Raw genomic sequence first — 15,516 nt, forward strand, 5'->3', positions numbered from 1 at the left:
CACTTTAGTGTGCTGATTTTTGGCAAAATGCATTGAAAACAATAGGGGACCCCACAAAGTACAACATTTGTATAGCCTTTTCAAAACACATCTATGCGTCGAAACTTTGCATGCACATTCATGACCCTAAGTAAGAAATATCCACCAAATTTCAAGAAGAAATAAATAGTTTAAGCAGTTTGAAAATCGAGTTATTGGTCAAACTGACCCCAACACAACAGGGGTCAAATACTCTTTAAACTCACGTATTAAATATCTATGCCAAAAGATGTATTTGTGTACATTTATACATTTTGCAGAAGTTTTTATCGAAAGCAACTTACAAATATAATATCTGCAGAACGCAATGCTTGGTTTAAAGTATAGAGTTGATCAGTATAGCAGCAGAAACAGAAGTGAAATGCAGAAAAGAGAACAAGTGCATTTGTTTATGGTTGTGGATGAGTTCAGTGCTTGCAAAAGAGGTGTGTCTTCAGCTCTTCCTTGACGACATTAGAACAATGGAAATCAATGGGAATTCCCCAATTAATTAGCTTGGGAAATATGCATCCTTTGTGCCTGATCTGAATCCGATTCACATGCTGTTTTTGAAGTTGTTGCATAATTGAAACTGAACTGAATTGAGCTGAATAATGACACTATTGTCTTCTGAAATTGAATTTGTTTCATAATTGACAAATTTGTGACTGAATTGAGATGAATCAACATTGAACTGAATAATGACACTGAAAAAAAAAAGGTGGTGTTGAAACAATTCCTAGTAACATTTACAAATAATTACAAAGAAATGGCAAGTAATAGTGAATGAATGAAGACTGAAATGGTATTTTCCTTGTAAAAAGTACTCTGTTTTTATTTACCCTTTTTTTTTTACAGTGTATACTGCTTCACAGCATCATACAGCATTTAATAGTCATTTAAAAATTGATTAATTTAGCAACATTACCGCTGTAATTTTCCTGTTTATTACTGTGAAGCTTCACTTGGCTTGACTCTAATTTCCAGACAATAATGGATATAAAAAGGTGTTTATGTAACAAATAACACACATAACGTGTGGTGAAACACACACATACACATTATGCAGGATCAGATCCCATCATGTAAAAGAGTGGATTACTGTAAAAGGTGTGTGTTTGTGCATATTTGTGAAAGAGAATTATTGAGTGTTACTGAAGGAGACACAGTGTTGTTTGGAAAGAATGTGGTATTATGTCAAGGGGATGCATCCTAATGAGAGCTAGTGTGCGTTACTGAGGAAGTATGCATTGGCAAGATGTGAAACACAGATGTGAAACTGGACACACAAACACAAACAAAGCCTTGACCGCTTCTTCACAGCACCGCCCAGCTCCTGACCCTGTTTCTGCTGTCCTGCGCTTCTTTACACGGTCGCTCTGTGTTTGTTGTCTTTATGAGGAATTCGTATGTGCTGCGTAACCCCCCCAAAACCCATCAGGATCAAGTCTACAGTTACACACTCAGCAATCATTGCTGTATTGATTACATTAGGGTGTATATTTACAGGAAACACGCACTCTCGCTATTAAATTCTAGACTGTTCCATAACCTCAGGTTCAGCATTTTGCTTCAGGCTGTTGTGATCGTTATTGTGCTTTTAACGTCCACGGCTTTTTCTCAAAACATCCATCAATCTCCTGAAGAAACAGCTGAAGCTGACTCTATGGATGTATGACATCAAGTAAAATTGTGCATGATTTAAAAAATGCTGATATCCAAAACTACATAAAGTGATATAAAAAAAAAAAGACGAGGCACACTTCCTTGTAAAGTTCGCATCCTGAAAAGATGTCGGATTTTTTAATCCATTATTCGACAGGGTTGTTCTTAAATGTAGCACTGATTTCAATGGATCCTCTGCAGTGAATGGGTGCCGTCAGATGCTTGATCTCTGCATATTTCTCTCCTGATTCAGACAAGAAGACTTTTTCACAGGCGTGATTTGCTTCATTTTTGCTTTTAATCAGCTGTGTTTTGTGAATATTTAGTTGGTGTATGAAGGCAGTTTGAACTATGTTCCATAAATGTTTCATAAACACAAAGTGGCTTTTATTTCAAACACTTTATCTATTGTTTTAACATGTAAAATGGTACACACTTCTGTTTAATTGAAGGTATGCTTATGGTATCTTCTTTAAAATATATTATACTTAGCTTTTTGTAATGCAATCCCAGTTTACAAATATAAGTTGTAATGTTCCCATTCATTCATGAAAACATTATTTCTGAATGTTCTCTAAACGTTTAAAAAATGTCCAATTTTTTAAATGTTTTAAAAACTGTTTTTTTTTTTCTTGGTTGCATGAACGTTAAGGAAATATTCAATTTTATTGTTTTGTAAACATTATGGGAACGTTACTTTTGAATGTTCTCTGAACGTTCTGAAACTAGTAACATTTTAAAACGTGCACGAATGACGTATGAATCAAATTGATGTGCTCATGTTTTAAGAAGAGATAACATTCCATTAACGTTAGAAGAGCATTTGTTCATAACTTTCAGAATTAACTTTTTTTTCAACGTTTGCTGGATGACAAGGTTACTTTGGAAATGTAACAGGTTACAGATTACAAGTTACCCTATTTAAAATGTAATAAGCAGTGTAACGATTTCAGTTACAGTAATGTAACTGATTACTGATTACAGTGCTCAACACTGATTACTGTCAGACTTTCAAAATCTTCACTTGAATTAAGATTATAACAATACAATTTTAAAGCACAGCCACCACAAAATCAGACTTTAGCAGCTCTTTTTACTTTGAGGTCATTATGAGGTTAAATACAGATTTAAAATCATAAGTTAGTTTAATAGTTATGATACTGTTTTTGAAATCAAATCTTTGCATAGCCATGAGAGGAAACACTGGCATCTAACAAAGCCTTGGGAAATAAAATCAGTTAATTAAAAAAATAAATAAAAATAAAGCATACACAAACCCAAATAGTAAATAAAACGTTATCAAATAAGCATGTGTCATATTTTGTGTCGTCAACTCCTGAAACATTGGTGTCTCATATTTTAGAGCAGTCAATGCAATTTGGGAAAGAAATCAATCAAATCTGTGTGTGTGTGTGAAAATATTCAGATGTAACCCCCTTTGTAATTGTTAACATTTTCATAAGTAGCTGTTATTTAATTACACATTACACACAACAGATTACAGTTAATTAAATTACGTAATTCCATGTAACTAGTTACTCCCCAATGCTGCCTGTGCGTCCAAATCAGTGTTCATTTCGTTGATTGTGCATGATTTAAAAAATGCTGATATCCAAAACAATACATAAAGTGATATAAAAAAAAAAAAGACGAGGCACACTTCCTTGTAAAGTTCGCGTCCTGAAAAGATGTCGGATTTTTTAATCCATTATTCGACAGGGTTGTTCTTAAATGTAGCACTGATTTCAATGGATCCTCTGCAGTGAATGGGTGCCGTCAGATGCTTGATCTCTGCATATTTCTCTCCTGATTCAGACAAGAAGACTTTTTCACAGGCGTGATTTGCTTCATTTTTGCTTTTAATCAGCTGTGTTTTGTGAATATTTAGTTGGTGTATGAAGGCAGTTTGAACTATGTTCCATAAATGTTTCATAAACACAAAGTGGCTTTTATTTCAAACACTTTATCTATTGTTTTAACATGTAAAATGGTACACACTTCTGTTTAATTGAAGGTATGCTTATGGTATCTTCTTTAAAATATATTATACTTAGCTTTTTGTAATGCAATCCCAGTTTACAAATATAAGTTGTAATGTTCCCATTCATTCATGAAAACATTATTTCTGAATGTTCTCTAAACGTTTAAAAAATGTCCAATTTTTTAAATGTTTTAAAAACTGTTTTTTTTTTTCTTGGTTGCATGAACGTTAAGGAAATATTCAATTTTATTGTTTTGTAAACATTATGGGAACGTTACTTTTGAATGTTCTCTGAACGTTCTGAAACTAGTAACATTTTAAAACGTGCACGAATGACGTATGAATCAAATTGATGTGCTCATGTTTTAAGAAGAGATAACATTCCATTAACGTTAGAAGAGCATTTGTTCATAACTTTCAGAATTAACTTTTTTTTCAACGTTTGCTGGATGACAAGGTTACTTTGGAAATGTAACAGGTTACAGATTACAAGTTACCCTATTTAAAATGTAATAAGCAGTGTAACGATTTCAGTTACAGTAATGTAACTGATTACTGATTACAGTGCTCAACACTGATTACTGTCAGACTTTCAAAATCTTCACTTGAATTAAGATTATAACAATACAATTTTAAAGCACAGCCACCACAAAATCAGACTTTAGCAGCTCTTTTTACTTTGAGGTCATTATGAGGTTAAATACAGATTTAAAATCATAAGTTAGTTTAATAGTTATGATACTGTTTTTGAAATCAAATCTTTGCATAGCCATGAGAGGAAACACTGGCATCTAACAAAGCCTTGGGAAATAAAATCAGTTAATTAAAAAAATAAATAAAAATAAAGCATACACAAACCCAAATAGTAAATAAAACGTTATCAAATAAGCATGTGTCATATTTTGTGTCGTCAACTCCTGAAACATTGGTGTCTCATATTTTAGAGCAGTCAATGCAATTTGGGAAAGAAATCAATCAAATCTGTGTGTGTGTGTGAAAATATTCAGATGTAACCCCCTTTGTAATTGTTAACATTTTCATAAGTAGCTGTTATTTAATTACACATTACACACAACAGATTACAGTTAATTAAATTACGTAATTCCATGTAACTAGTTACTCCCCAATGCTGCCTGTGCGTCCAAATCAGTGTTCATTTCGTTGATGAATAATTTTCGTCATAATTGTCGTCAACGAAATTTTTTCACAGACGACAACTAGACGTTAACGAACTCTTTTTGAATGACAAAAACTATGACGTAAATCTATTGACATTTTCGTCAACGAATAAAAACGATTTGGGATTTGGGATGAGAATCATTCAGAACGAATCTGCTGCGTGGCTCTTGAGGTTCTGCGTAGGCCTACATATGAACTGGCGGGACATAAGCTAAAATACACTTGCTGCACGTCGCATAAAACGTTCAAAATGTGTGTCACAACAGTTAAATCAGTGTCTATCATGATAAAACCTTAAGATCAAACCTATATAATGAGTTTGGACGTTTTTGAGAAATGCTTAATAAATGCATTAGGCTACACTGTAACTAAACCCATTAGATTTAGCCGACTAAATTTACTGTAGATTTAGTCGACTAAAACTAGACTAAAACTAAAAACAATTCAGATGACTAAAACTAAATGGCATTTAGTCAAAAGACTATGACTAAAACTAAATCAAAATTTGCTGTCAAAATTAACACTGGTCCAAATGTGTCGGGGGTCACTCGTTCAGTACAGCGTCTCAGCTGTAGCTCCTCTGTCCGGTAGGCGGCGCACTCTCCCGCTCTCCGGGCTGCAGTGCTCGGTCTGTCCGTGCGGCGGCGCTGTGAGGCCGGTCCCGCTGGAACACGTCCGTGAGTGTGAGTCCCGGGGGCTGGAGCGCAGGATGGCGGCGGTCGGTGCTGCTGAGGCCGAGTCGTCGGACAGTGAGCCGGAGCAGGAGCACGGCTCCCCGCAGAAGCTCATTCGGAAGGTCTCCACGTCCGGTCAGATCCGGAGCAAGGTAATGTAGCACGTGCGTGTGTGTTTAGCGTCAGTTTTCCAAAGAGAAAAGCGCTTGAGACCGAGCGGCCGGCCCGTCCGAGATCCGCGACGTTTCCTGCAGGTCCAGACCCTCCGGTTCCGACCGACACCGACACCGGTCGCTGATACGAGCGCGGCTGAATGTAACAGAACCGCGCGGCTCTGTGATGATGAGCGCTCGAGGTCGGCTGTAGCGCTACATTGTAACCGTTTGTTCGGAATCTGTGCGTTTGAAAATGAAACACTGTAACACTTGCAGCGCAGCGGTTACATTCAAACACAAATTCCCTTACAAAAAATTACCATACTTTGTTTCTGCTGCAGTACAACAGTTGCTGCTGCAGTTATTTTACTGTAGTAAAAATATAGATATAAATAATACTAAAAAGGAGGAAACAATAGAAAATGTATTGAGGCGGTTTTTAAGGAAATTACATATTAATTTTATTATAAAGCATATTATTATCAGTAGCAAAATATGTGCAAATATATCTTAATTTAGGTGGAAACTGTCTACCGTAATTCATTTTGAAAGGCAGCATGTCTGTCTGTCGGCCGGTTCATTTTACAAGCTCAAACCTAAGAGAAAATCCCTCTTTTAATCATAGTTTATGCCCGTACGTCATAGTTATCATTTATTATTACTACTGTAAAGCTGTGGTAACTTGTATCAACCTCCACTGTCATCAAAGGTCTGGAAAGCGTCTGTTTGTTGCAAATTTAATGTCATTTGTGCACTGCATTTTAGTAATAATAACTACAGTAACTAGCTTGTTGTAAAGGTTTGAGCTTCAGGATCTGAGCTGGCAAACCAAAGGTAGAATTATGAGTTATCACTGTTCACTTATTCAAAACCAGTGTTTGCGATCAGAGTCATATTAACAGTGTTGACATTTTGAGCTTGTTCCGTTACTGACAAACAGCTCAGCGTAAGATAAAGTGATAGAGAACTTGTTCTTGCAGAATTCACTTCCTGAAAGCTTGAGCTTGCCATTTTGACAGAATTCTTTGATTTAGTGCATTCTTCTTGTATGTTGGATCTGGTTTCATTAATGCATATCCCGATTGCCCTTTTTGAAAGACTCAAAAATAAAAAAAAATGTATAGCCATCTATAAATATCAGCTGCTTTCTGTGTGAATGAGGTGTAGATTTATGGTTAAGATACCGCATTTCTGTAAATATCATTAGCTTGCTATGAAAAGCATTGTGTATATGAGAGAGCCTTAAAAGCCTGTGCGTATCCGGTCAGTGAGATGATGCTCTGTTGCTCAGGACTGACCGGAGATGATCTGCGGTTGCATCATTCATATGCTCTTATGGTGTCTGATTTATCGTTTAATATCTTTCACCTAGAAAACTAACCGAGTATCGTTTGCTCGTGCTGAAGGGCACTTCACAGCCAGAGTCAGAGGAAAGTGCTTCTGTGTGATTAAGGCTAAAGCCTTGTTTTTTCATCAACCGGTTTAGTTTGGAGATTTCTATAACATTCTTCTTTAAGACTAGTGGAAACGAAACATACTAAATACACATTTAAGCGTATTTTATTACATTTGATCTATTTGCGACTGTTATAATGCATATCTTTTAAGGCCGTTTTGTCAAAAAGAGTTTCCTCCTCCACTTCAGCAGCACTTATAGAATTTATTTCTCTATATTCTGAAGGTTTTTACCGAGGGGTTTGTTCATATATGATTCATCTTGATTTATATAACATTTTATTCCTAAAGCATAGTATAAATGTATTTGTTTTCTGGCTGTTGACAGTATTTTCTGATTTATTCAGTGATTAAAAGAGAAATCCATAATCTCTTCTGTAAACACCTTTAACTCTAATGTTTAGAGTTAAATGTTTAACTTTTAACAACAAGTTATTTTATACGCATAGAAAGCATATTAAATGCAAGCAAAGCATCTACTTTAATGTTTTAAATAACTTTTGCAAATTATATGAGTGGAAAAATGTTCCATTATCATTGTTCCATTGTCTTTTCACATATATTTATGTAAAAATGAAACAACATATTTTTTTCTGACCTGTACTTATTAAAATATATGTGACCCTGGAGCACAAAACCAGTCATAAGGGTACATTTTTTTTTAAATTGAGATTTCTACATCATCTGAAAGCTGAATAAATAATCTTTCCATTGATGTGTGGTTTGTTAGGATCGGACAATATCTGGCTGAGATGCAACTATTTGAAAATCTGGAATCTGAGGGTGCAAAAAAAAATCAAAATATTGAGAAAATCATCTTTAAAGTTGTCCAGATGAAGTTCTTAGCAATGCATATTACTAATCATAAATTAAGTTTTGATATATTTATGGTAGGAAATTTACAAAATGTCTTCATGGAACATGATCTTTACTTAATATCCTAATGATTTTTGGCATAAAAGAAAAATCAATAATTTTGTCCCATACAATGGCTATTGCTATAAATATACCCCAGCAACTTAAGACTGCTTTTGTGCTCCAGGGTCACAAATATAAAATAAAAAGTTTTTGATAAAACCTAGTGGTTTGAAGGATCGTGGTAAAGATTTAAAATAATAATTAAATAGTTTTTGGAGGCTGTAAACCTTAAATAGAGTCTTTTAATGTCATTCTTGATCTAAATACGCCTGACTTGATTTATTGTTATATGAACTATTGTTACACCGATTGACATTTTAGTGGGTGTCTTCAGTAAATCATGGAAAAAATGTATGATAGTCATTACTTTTGCTCAGAAAAAACAAAAATTAGACACAACACATTCTAATGCATGGATGAAAGTTTAAAAGCGGTATTGCACTTTTATTCTTTTGATGCTTGAAAACCCCTTTACGTCTGACCCAAGTGTGTAGGGACAAGGCATGGACATGAGGGTAAATGATGACACGCGTTGTTATTTTTAGGTGCACTATTCCTTGAAGTCTACAGGAAGTGCGCATTAGTTAAGGTAGCACTAACGCGTGGGTGGCCAAAGGCTCCTCTGCAACAAGGCCGGCCTGTAAACGCCGCTGCGGCTCTGGGCTGGATTCTGAGAAGAGGAAGCTGTGTCTCGCCCCTGTACTGTCATCACGTCTGTGTGCTGCGCTGCGCTGTGGTGGGGGGAGAAAGGAGAAAGGTCACGGCCTCTTTGAGTCTGATCAGACAGAGGTGAGATGAAAGCGTTCGCTACAGTAACTGCAGGCATCTGTCCGCTGAAAGGTCACGTTTGACCAGCGGGTGAATCTGTGATTTCAGAGCATTCGTTTGGTTTGCTGAAAAGCATCTTTATGAGAGTAAAAACACTATGAGGTAGAGTTTTCACAGCTGTAACTCGAGGAACGCTCAGCCCTTCATCAGACGGATTGCTGTCGCACAGCTGCAAGCTGTAAATCTAGAGGACTGTTGGACACAGTATTACTGAGATTCTTGCTATAATCATCTATATTTACATTTGAATTACATTATTTAGGAAATGCTTTGGATAAATGACTTCGTAAACTCACCCTCTGCCCATCCGAGATCAGGATGAGTGTGTTTCTTCGTCAGATTTGGAGAAATGTAGCATTGCATCACTTGCTCAGCAATGGATGCTCTGCAGTGAATGGGTGCCGTCAGAATGAGAGTCTAAACAGCTGATAAAAACATCACAATAATCCACAAGTAATCCACAGCACTCCAGTCCATCAGTTAACATCTTGTGAAGAGAAAAAAGAAAAACAAAATCAACATTAGCCAGACGCTTCTGGCTAAAATATGAGATTTCGGTCTAATCGAGTCCAACTAACTTGTTACCTGACAGGTTTTGACATCCCATGTTTTAACTTTTATAAAAATATCAAAAGTTATACAGAACAATCGGTGCAAACATTCACGTGTAAATATATTCTTTATATACTGTAAATAGTGGTTCTGTGTGGTGTACCGCACAGGCTTTGTTTCAGTTTATTAAAATCAGTATTATTTTAGCATCATATACTAGTTTTTGTTAATATTTTGAATGCAATTTTAAATGTTCTGTTTTCATTTTTATTTTAATTGTGTTTTTCTTTTAAAATAAGTCTATATCGTTTTTATTGAATATTAGTTCTTAGTTTTAGTTTATTTAGTTTTAGTTATTTTAGTACTTCAACATAAACTAATGAATATGAGAATTTTTGCATTGGCACCTAGCTGAAAAAATAAGTTTACCTTTGTTTTTTTTATATTTGATTTCATTTCAGTTAATGTTTATTTTATTTCAAGTAATGAAAATGTTTTTTGGATTTAGTTAATGATATTAATAAGTTCATAATATTTTGAATGACATTTTATTTTTATATTTTCTGTTTTCATTTTAAATTGTAGTTAAAGTTTTAGTAATTTTGTTGTGTTTTTTATTTTTGTTTTAAAATAGTTTTTATTTGATTAGTTCTTAGTTGTAGTTTTAGTTATTTTAGTAGTTCAACATAAACTTAATTAAAATGAGAAATGTTGCCCTGGAAACTAGCTGAAAAAAGTTAACTTTTATTATTTATTTTATTTTAATTCAGTGAATGTTTATTTCATTTCAAGTAATGTAAATGCTTTTTGGTTTTAGCTTTGGATTATGATATTAATATATGAATAATATTTTGTATTGGATTGTATTTTTATATTTAATATTTTCATTTTATATTTAGTTAAAGTTTTAGTAATTTTGTTGCGTTTTTTTTTTTTTTTAATATATCTGTATACTTTTTGATAGTTTTTATAATTTTGTTATAGGTTTTTTATTTTATTTTTGTACTTTTTTTAGATTTTGTTTTAATATTTTATTTCAGTTAATGTTTATTTTAATCTAATTTTTTTTAAATGTTTTAGTTTTAGTTGATAACCCTGATTAAATCCTGAGTTCATTAAAAACGACATCAAGCGCTCATGTCATTCATGCTGCAGCGCACCGGATGTAAAGATGTAAAGTTAGTGTGCGGTTAGGAAATGGCTCTATTATCTGCATCAAGGCTTGGAGTGAGCTATTTTGGTAGCTCTTCTCAAAGCTTGAGCACTGCACAAGCGGGTCAAGCTTCCTGTGGGGTGTGTTTTAGACTGTTTTATGACAGGTGCCTTCAGTGGCAGAGAAAAGGGCATTTACTGTCAGCGGAAACCAGCATGAGTGTGTGTGTGTGTGTGTGTGTGTGTGTGTGTGTGTATATGTGTGTGTGGCGTAGAACCCTCACGTCAGTCAGACGCTTCTCGCTCTGACCTGTGTCTCATGGATTGCACTAGGGGCCAGGTTAGTCTGTTACACTCTCTGAATGTTTGTGTTTGTGCTGCTTTATGATACTTAGTCATATTGACTGACTGCATATTTTGTAAGATGGACCCAGAAAAACCTTTATCTCAAGTGCATTTAAAGAATCATATATGCAAAATGGTTTAGTCTTTTTTTATTCTAGGTGCTTGTATTTATGATAAAGTTTGTTGAATGCTGAATCTGTAATTGCTTGTGATGCTGATATGGCAATGCATTTAAATAAAACCAACCATACTGACCGTCTGTGCTCTGAATCCTGCACGCAGCCTGATGTTCGGTGTGTTTTGTGGACTTGTAAAGCTTTCGGATAGAGTTGCATTTGTGCATTTGTCTCATTACTTTGCTGAATATTTATGCATGAAAAGTTTGCATGCTTTTTCTCGCTGTAGCGACCTTGAGTTTTAAAGATATGATGCATTATTATCAACCTGTTCCAGGAGTTAAATTTGATCAATGTTTTTTAATGTGTTTTTTAAAAGTCTGAATTTTGCAGCATCCCGCGTCCGATTTATTTAAGTGTTTGTTTGCTGTTGTACAGTATGTTTAAAATTGTGTAATGCACGATGAGATTTTGAACATTTTTATGGTTTGTAGACCCTCTTTCAATGTGTGTCTGTGGGATTTTTTTCAGTTTTCTGATCTAGTGGGTGAAAATGGTGCGTCTCATTACTTAGTAAAGTAAAATAACACATATGGTTTGAGGAATCATTCATGTCTGGAGCACAAACACTGCAGGAATCAATCTTAAATATGAACAATATTAATAGCTATGCTTGTAAATTAGAAATAAGATGTTAGAGTGAGATGTGTTGCGCTCTGCTGCTCCCTTTAGGTCTAACATGGAACTGCAGGCTGTGTGTGTGTGTGTGTGTGTGTGTGTTTCTGAGGTTGGAGTGAAGTTGTGTGGTTTCTTGGTGTAAAAATATCATTCCATTCAAGGTTTGTGGGAGATGTAATGATGTGTAAAGAGCCGCTCGAGGAGGATGATGATGCCATTTATTACGTAAATGAACGCGGGTGACTGGAACGAAAGGAATTTTCACATACTTCTCTCTCTCTCTCGCTTCTTCTAGACGATTTTAAAAGAGGGAAAGTTGATGAAACAGACAAATTTTCAGCGCTGGAAGAGACGTTACTTTAAACTGCGGGGAAGAACGCTGTACTACGCTCAGACGGCCAAGGTCTGTCTAAACAACACACACACACACACTTTTAATTAGCTGTGTGAATTAGAGCATACCATAAACTTCTATTACTTCTATGTAAAGCTTTTTATAATTAATACACACTAAGCCAAACCCTAAAACTATATATATATATATATATATACATATATGCTTAAATTCGCTTCTGGAAACAATTTTGTATTGTAGATATTTATAAGTAAACACATAAATCACAAAAAGATTTAGATGAAATGTCACTGGATTCTTAATTATTTATTGATTTGTTTTCAGTCAATTATTTTTGATGAAGTGGATCTGACGGATGCCAGCGTAGCAGAATCAAGCACGAAGAACGTTAACAATAGCTTTACTGTGAGTTCACACACACACAGACACACACATAGACACACATAGACACACTCTCACAGACACACGCACACACACACACACACACGCATACTCTCTCACTCACACACACACACGCACACAAGACTTATTATTTAAATGAGGATATGTTGTAATGTTCTTTCATATAAAGCTAATTATAATTGGACCTGAATTGTGTGATGTGATGTGAGTGGTGCTTGCCTGTGCAAAACGTCCCATGATTAGGGAATTATTTATTTAACAATTCCAGCTCTGATTCCGCTCAGTGATTCCTTAAAGACTCTATTAACAATTATTTAGTACTGTTCAGGAAGAAATGGTCTGGAAAAAGAAATCACATGACTGCATTTACGGCCCTCAGCAGTCTGTTTGCCAAATGACGAGCTCGTTTCAGAATAGATATAAGAAGTCAGAAATAATTCTATTTGAAAGGCTTTTCATTGACGTTTTAGAGCCACCATAAATGCTAATTTTTCTGTATATTACATAAATATGACACACTTCTGTTCAAAAGTTTGAGGTTGGTATAATTTTTTTATGGTATGATTTTGCATTTATTTGATCAAAAATACTGTAAAAATAGTGAAATATTATTACAATATGCTGTTTTTTATGTGAATATCTGTTAAAATGTAATTTATTTCTGTGATGCGCAGCTGTATTTTCAGCATCATTACTCCAGTCTTCAGTGTCACATGATCTTCAGAAATCATTCTAATATGCTGATTTGCTGCTCGAGAAACATTTATGATTATTATCAATGTTGAAAACAGTTCATATTTTTGTGGAAACTGATACATTTTATTTTTCAGGATTCTTTGATGAACAGAATGTTCAAAAGAACAGCATTTATTTGAAATAGAAATCTTTTATAACATTATAAATGTTTTTACTGTCACTCTCAAGTCTCTTTGATGTTCTGATCTCAAGATATGGTGCAAAATCATGGGATTTTTTTTTTTTTAAGTCTAATGACTTAATGCTAAACTTCATTGATAACCCCTAAAAGAAAACTTTTTGCATTTGTAGCAAACAAAACCTATTTTTAGCTTTGAGAATGTCTGTTTTAGGTCAGATTTAGCTCACTTCTGGAGACAATTTGGTGCTAAAAGCGTAGTTGAGTAAACACTTGTTTCTTGTGTTTTCTGTGGCATTCTCGGCGAGGAAATTAAGCTTCTGAGAAAAACGCGGAGTGTGTTTATTCTGGATCTGATAAACAGAACGGCCTGAAATAGTCTGGAGCACATGTGTGTGTGTTCGTGTATTTATAGCTGACATTTGGACTGATTTCATTTTAATTGCAGGGAGGAGCTCGCGCTTTTCCATGCTCTGTCTACTCTGTTCTGGGCTGCGTGTGCGTGTTCGCTGTGTTTTCGTATGCATTTTTTCTGCCTGCTGCTGGTTTGTGGGAGGGTCTCCGGCAGGACGCGGCTCTCTGAGTCATTGTGATGGAAAAAGGGAGGAGTCTTTGAAAGAGAGAGGGAAGGAAAGACACATGGATCAGCTGAGGAAGGAGAGTAAGGAATGATTTGCCGTTGAGCCGGTTTGTAGATCTCCATATGGCTCAGATCAACCTACACAGACAGGAAAAGAGAGAGCGATAGAGAGACATAAGGAGAAAGAAGAGTTTTATTGGAGTGCCTGGATTTGCCGGCAAATAAGTAAGAGGAAAGAATGTGTGGAATGAGAGGAAAAGAAAGTGCGTGTGTGTGTAAAAAGGGATAGTTCACCTCAAAATCATCATTTATGCTGTGTTACTTTCTTCTTTTTTTAAAGAACATTGGGGTCCAAACAGCTTTGGACCCCATTGACTTTTATTGTATGGACAAAAAAACTCAAAATATGTTATTTTTGTTCCACAGAAAAATGACAGGATGGACTTTAACTAATACGTTTATTGGCCACAGATGTGAGCTAAATCTGACAAATCTGTTGTTCGGGGAAATCTGGCCAAGTCTTTAAAGGTGATTCATAAAGTAAAATGATGTTTTACTATGTGTTCTTTTTTTAGGGCTAGGGTTAGATTTTGGTCATCTGTAATCTCCATGAATAGCTTTATATGTAAACGATTCAGGCCTGTCGTATGTCTTCATTTAGGTAGGTTTGTGTGTGTGTTTTGAACACTTTGTCCAGTGTTGGTGTTTTGGCCTTGGGCTCAGTATGACAGCAGCCTCTGTGTGTGTGTGTGTGTGTGTGTGTGTGTGTGTGTGTGTGTGTGTGAATAACTATCTAGATTAGATCTGCATGATAATAACACTTGTAAATTTGAGATATTTTGTAGAATAGGGCTGTCATTCCATTAATATAATAATATGCCAGTTAATTAATAAAATTAATGGCATACACTATACGCTGTTCAAAAGTTTGGGGTAGGTACGTTTTTTAAAGAATTTCATATTTTTATTCAGTGAAATGTAGCATTGCATCAGTGTCTCAGCAATGGATGCTCTGCAGTGAATGGGTGCCGTCAGAATGAGAGTCCAAACAGCTGATAAAAACATCACAATAATCCACAAGTAATCCACAGCACTCCAGTCCATCAGTTAACATCTGGAGAAGACAAAAGCTGAAACAAATCCAGCATTAAGACGTTTTTAATTTCGAACAGTTGCCTATTTCTAATATATGAGTCCATAATCCATAATAATGCTTCCTCCAGTGAAAAATCTCCTGTCACATCAAAATACACGCACATATTTGTTTAGAGCTGTTTTGGCTTGTAAACGGTGCTTGATCTGTGCAGATTTCTCTCCTGATTTCCGCTGCGTGTCAGCTGAGCCGCGTGTCTGTATATTTTAGTTGGTTTTATGAGGCAGCTTGTGTACTCTGTGAAATGAATAATATGATCGGTTTATGTGTGTGTGTGTGTGCTGGTCGAGGAAAGGCGTGAGTTATTTTTATCCGTGTGGGAACAGAGGGTCTTTGTCAGCAGCTGGAGGAAACGGACTGGGAAGTTGTGGTAGACACACACACACACACACACACACACATACACACATACATATACAAACACACACAAACACAA

The 15,516-nt window shown here is 35.4% G+C and overlaps 2 protein-coding genes across 2 annotated transcripts in view; both read left to right on the forward strand.

Moving 5' to 3' along the window:
* Positions 1–8,542, forward strand: part of LOC107689591 (S-arrestin-like) — a 28,043-nt gene extending 19,501 nt beyond the window's left edge. The window contains exon 18 of the mRNA XM_016487629.1: positions 8,533–8,542. The gene's annotated coding sequence lies outside the window, so the exon portion shown is untranslated. The remainder of the gene's footprint in view (positions 1–8,532) is intronic.
* The window catches only part of LOC107689597 (diacylglycerol kinase delta-like), a 29,585-nt gene continuing 19,454 nt past the window's right edge, over positions 5,386–15,516 (forward strand). Inside the window, exons 1-3 of the mRNA XM_016487643.1 lie at positions 5,386–5,669; positions 12,012–12,119; positions 12,396–12,476. Of these exons, the coding sequence (XP_016343129.1) occupies positions 5,553–5,669; positions 12,012–12,119; positions 12,396–12,476 (306 nt within the window). The 5' untranslated portion in view covers positions 5,386–5,552. The remainder of the gene's footprint in view (positions 5,670–12,011; positions 12,120–12,395; positions 12,477–15,516) is intronic.

Source organism: Sinocyclocheilus anshuiensis, unplaced genomic scaffold (assembly GCF_001515605.1).
Source record: "Sinocyclocheilus anshuiensis isolate Anshui unplaced genomic scaffold, SAMN03320099.WGS_v1.1 scaffold906, whole genome shotgun sequence".
NCBI classification, from domain to species: Eukaryota; Metazoa; Chordata; class Actinopteri; order Cypriniformes; family Cyprinidae; genus Sinocyclocheilus; species Sinocyclocheilus anshuiensis.